This window comes from Cuculus canorus, chromosome 11 (genome assembly GCF_017976375.1).
Source record: "Cuculus canorus isolate bCucCan1 chromosome 11, bCucCan1.pri, whole genome shotgun sequence".
NCBI classification, from domain to species: domain Eukaryota; kingdom Metazoa; phylum Chordata; class Aves; order Cuculiformes; family Cuculidae; genus Cuculus; species Cuculus canorus.
Window position 1 is genome coordinate 9,856,643 of NC_071411.1, and position 4,550 is coordinate 9,861,192.

The window sequence follows — 4,550 nt, forward strand, 5'->3', positions numbered from 1 at the left end:
AGGTGCTCACTGCTGGGCTCTGGCTCCTGCTCTGCCCTCCAGCAACAGCCCCAGGGGCTCCGCCACGCAGCAGCCTGGGTGCAGACACCTCACAGGGCTCGGGCTGTGTCCTCAGCCCAGTATCACTGAGCCTCCACTCCAGTCTCGGGTGAGAAGCAAAGCAGTGAGTTCAGGCTCCCTGACACTGAGGATGGGCCTGTCCTGGGGAGCCTTGGCCTGTGACTGCAGCTGCTCTGGGGATAATAGAAAAGAATCACAGAATTGTTTAGGTTGGAAAAGGCCATTAGGATCTTTGAGTCCAACTGAAACCCCAACACTCCTGAGCCACCACTAAACCACGTCCCTAAGCTCCACATCTACCCATCTTTTAAATACTTCCAGGGATGGTGACTCCACCACTTCCCTCGGCAGCCTGTGCCAGTGCCTGACACCACTTTCCATGAAGTAATGTTTCCTAAAAATCTCCCCTGGCACAACTTAAATCTGTTTCCTCTCATCCTATCACTTGTTACTTGGGAGGAGAGACCAGCACCCACCTCACCACAACCTCCTCTCAAGGAGCTGTAGAGAGCAATGAGGTCTCCCCTCAGCCTCCTTTTCCGCCCCAGTTCCCCCAGCTGCCCCTCACAGCCCCTGTGCTCCAGAACCTTCCCCAGCCTCATTGCCCTTCTCTGAACACGCTCCAGCCCCTCAATGTCTTTCATGCAGCGAGGGGCCCAGAACTGAACACAGTGACCAGCCTGGGGGCTGCAGTGCTCTGCACGCAGACAGCATGGAGGCAGCCTTTGACACCTTCCTGGAAGGGAAGAAAGTCACCTGTCCTCAGTCTCCATTCATTTTGATGTTTTCAGGTACAGGAAAAACTGACAAACCCAAGATAACTGTCTGCACCTCAGACCAGAATTAGTGGTCATGAGGTTCCCTGACTGCAGCCTTCACCAGCCCCATTCCCCTTCTCTGGATGCTCTCCAGACCCTCAATGTCCTTCTTGAGTGAGGAGCCCAAAACTGAACACAGGATTCCAGGTGCAGGCTCGCCATCGCTGAGTGCAGGGGGACGATCCCTTCCCTGCTCCTGCTGATATCCGTGGCTGATACAAGCCAGGATTAAAGGTTTAGGTTACGACTTCATAGTGTGCTTTTTGAAGTACCTTTGCGGCCATCAGCAGTGGGGAAGGGATCATAGAATCATAGAATGGTTTAGGCTGGAAGGGGCCTTAAAGATCATCTGGTTCCAATGCCCCTGCCAAGGGCAGGGACACCTCCCACTGGATCAGGCTGATCAAAGCCCCATCCAACCTGGCCTTGAACACCTCCAGGGATGGGAAGCCACAGCTTCCGTGTGCCAGTGCCTCACCACCCTCACGGTGAAGAAATTCCTCCTAATGTCTAGTCTAAATCTGCCCCTCTCCAGTCTGTAGCCATTAAGTGTCCCCCGTCCTTGGCACCGCGGCTGAGAGCAGCCACAATCCTGTTTCTGGCTCAGGCTCACGGGGTGCCACGCCGCCCCCCACCCCCGCCAGGGGGCGCCCGCGCGAGCAGCGGCTCTGGCGGAAGCAGCGCCTTGGCACCGCCTGGCGGGAGAAGCATAGGGAAGGTCCTGGCAGCTTCGTAACAAACACACAACTCGAGGCCGGGGAAAGCACCGATCGGCTCTCCCGGAACACCTTCGCTGGAAAAAAAAAACGCTTAGCAGCATTTCTCGGCGGCGGCTCGGTGCCCCGCGGGGGCGCGGTGCCCGTTCTACGCGGCGGCGGCTACGCCCGACCCTGGCAGGACCTCTCGCGTATCCCATAAGCTCCCGCGCGCGGCGCTGCCTTCCTCTTTCGGCGGGGCCTGGCGCGCCGGGCGCCATCGCGCAGCCGGTGAGTCGTCATCCGCGTCCATCCGCGTCCCCGCGGCGGGCGAGCCCCGCTCCGCTCTGCCGTCTGCTCTCCTGGGGGCACAGGGAGCCGCGGCGCCGGGGCCGCCCTGGCGGCGCCTCCTTTGCTCCTACCCACGGAGCCGCTTCGGCCGCGCTGGGGACGCGGCGTTCGGGGCGATCGCGATGGGCGGTTCGTCGTTTCCCTCCGACGTTGAACCGAAGGGAATGAGCTCGGTATAAGAAAGAGTTGCTGCTAGAAAAAGTGGAATGTTTTGTTTTAATCTAGAGTTGAGTTAAGCTTATCCAAGTAACTGTATTTTTGAAAGCTAGACAGAACGTGTGTCTCTGGTAGCGTGTCTTCTTTAAAACAGCGGTTTTTGAGGCACTGTTCATTTTTTGGAGATAACGTCTTGTGTTCAGTGTGATCTGTGCTGATCAGATGTCTCTTCTGTAATTGCCTGTTTGCAGCCTTTCCCTGTCTCAAACGCAAGGTCAGGCAGAGCTGGAGCCAGGTCCAAGTTAGCAAGAGATTTGACTGTTGTAGTGTTAATAACAGCGTTAAAATGAGTCCTTAGATAGTAATGGAATATGTGTAAGGTTTCTGGGGAAATTTATGCCCATGCACATAAACGGGAAATATAATCTGTAATAGCTTTTGCCTTGTTACATTGATGGGAATCACTCCTTCATGTTGCCCAGGTGTGATAAAGGATGCTTGCTTTCTAAAATTCCAAAATGAGGGAGTTTATCTGCTAAAATCGTTGCTTTTAATGTTAGTGCAGGGGGCGCTGTGCCGTGGGAGGGGGGCATTGACCAGAGGCAGTTGCAGGTGAGTCTGCAGGAGTTTTGCATTAGATGAGTCTGGAGATTGCTCAGAATCCATTTGCGCCCCCAAAGCCTGTACTGTGAGAGTTGGAAGGGCTGGTGAGGTGTTGGGGCAGGAGGAGAATGGGTGCAAAATGTAATGCTTGCAAACATGGTGTGGAAGCTGTCTGAACAAGGTGTCACCTCCCAGGATCGCATCTGGAGAGTTTTCAGTGCTCTTCCAGCTTCGGAGGCGGGAGGGAGATACACTGCAGATGAATACCCATTCCCTCGCTAGCCTCCAGAGTGGCCAGTGAGTGGAAGATAGTCTGCTACATGTGCTTTAAGCTGAATTACATGTCACCTTTGCGTTGGGGTTCTCTTCTTATACCAGTTCTGTTTCTCTTAGACACGATGCCTGCCCTCAGACCTCTCGTGAAACCTAAAATCGTCAAGAAGAGGACCAAGAAGTTCATCCGCCATCAGTCTGATCGCTATGTCAAGATCAAGGTAAAAGTTACTGGAAGTTCATTACAAAATGAATTCTGGGACAGTCAGACATGGTTGCCTTTAGGGTTGATGATGGAGTGAAGCATAAAGGGTCAGTGTGAAGCAGCAGGTCATGCTGCGCCTGGCATGGCAGATATTTTTGGACAGTGGTTTTGGTGGGAGCTGTTACTGCAAGCCAGGCACTTTCAGACTGATCTCGTTTTGTAATTCTTAAATGTTTTCTGTGTTTCTTCAGCGCAACTGGCGTAAACCGAGAGGTATTGATAACAGAGTTCGCCGGCGATTCAAGGGTCAGATCCTTATGCCAAACATCGGCTATGGCAGCAATAAGAAAACAAAGCACATGCTGCCCACGGGGTTCAGGAAGTTCCTGGTGCACAACGTCAAAGAGCTGGAGGTGCTCATGATGAGCAACAAGTAAGTCTGCAGAGCCTGTGTGCTCCCTGCCTTATACGGAGCTGTCACTGGCAGCTCTGCCACCTGTGCCAGTTCCCTAATGGCACTGCATTGGAAGGTGAAAAGGCAGTGCAGTCAGGGCGAAATGTAGGCAGGAGACAAGAGTAGTTCTTGCTTTTAAGGGCGCAAAGGTTTCTGTGGTGCTGCTGTGCTGCCAAAGGTAATCTGTGGCAAAGCCACTGATGGGGAAGGCACAGAGGGTGTCTCAGGGCCAGCAAACTGGAACCTTCAGCAAAACCACAACATTATAGTGGTGGTAAAAAGCACCATACCTACATGAGTTTGATAAAATTGCAGTCTGAACTGTGGCTTCATACCTGTTCAGATGCAGGCCTAAATCTACTTGTAGCACTCTTTCACAACAAAGTAATAATTAAGACCAATAAAAACTGACTCTTCATTTGCAAGAAAGAAAGTAGAAGGGTTTAGCTGTTGCAGAGGCGAGCTCCTGCTTCAGGCCAGAACAGGTCAGGCTTAGTGACAGGGTGGGAGGTGTGTGGTTCTGCTCTTGGGTGGTGACACTTCCATGCTCTGCTGCATCTAAGCACTGCTGGTGGGATGGCTCTGGAGTGCTTTGCCTTTGCTGCTGCTGGAGCCTGACGCACAGTCTGTTTTTGACAGGTCATACTGCGCGGAGATTGCTCACAATGTGTCTTCTAAGAACCGGAAGATAATTGTGGAGAGAGCTGCTCAGCTCGCCATCAAGATCACCAATCCCAATGCCAGATTGCGCAGTGAGGAGAATGAATAAACTGGCTTCTACATCAGAGATGTATTTAATAAAGTGTATAAACAAACTGGTGGATGTTTTGAATGGCCAAAGGGAAGGCCTTTGGCTTGGTGCTGGTGTGCAGGTGGGGCAGCTTCCATGCTGCTGCTCTGCGTGCTCGGCTGTCTGAGGGTAGACACAGCAGCAT

General features: G+C 52.9%; 1 protein-coding gene and 1 non-coding gene across 3 annotated transcripts; both read left to right on the forward strand.

Moving 5' to 3' along the window:
- The first annotated feature begins 1,711 nt into the window (after positions 1-1,711).
- RPL32 (ribosomal protein L32) lies at positions 1,712-4,431 on the forward strand. Of its 2 annotated transcripts, none has more exons than XM_054076626.1 (4): positions 1,712-1,864; positions 3,077-3,177; positions 3,413-3,594; positions 4,255-4,431. In XM_054076626.1, the coding sequence occupies exons 2-4, from the start codon at positions 3,082-3,084 to the stop codon at positions 4,382-4,384; spliced, it is 408 nt and encodes a 135-aa protein (XP_053932601.1). In that variant the 5' UTR covers positions 1,712-1,864; positions 3,077-3,081; the 3' UTR covers positions 4,385-4,431. The 2 variants fall into 2 exon arrangements, with proteins under 2 accessions (XP_053932601.1, XP_053932603.1); XM_054076628.1 differs by lacking the exon at positions 1,712-1,864 and adding an exon at positions 1,948-2,097.
- On the forward strand, positions 2,869-3,007 carry LOC128853327 (small nucleolar RNA SNORA7). Its single transcript, XR_008451788.1, has one exon. It is a non-coding gene; the product is annotated as a small nucleolar RNA SNORA7 (small nucleolar RNA).
- Positions 4,432-4,550: the final 119 nt, after the last annotated feature.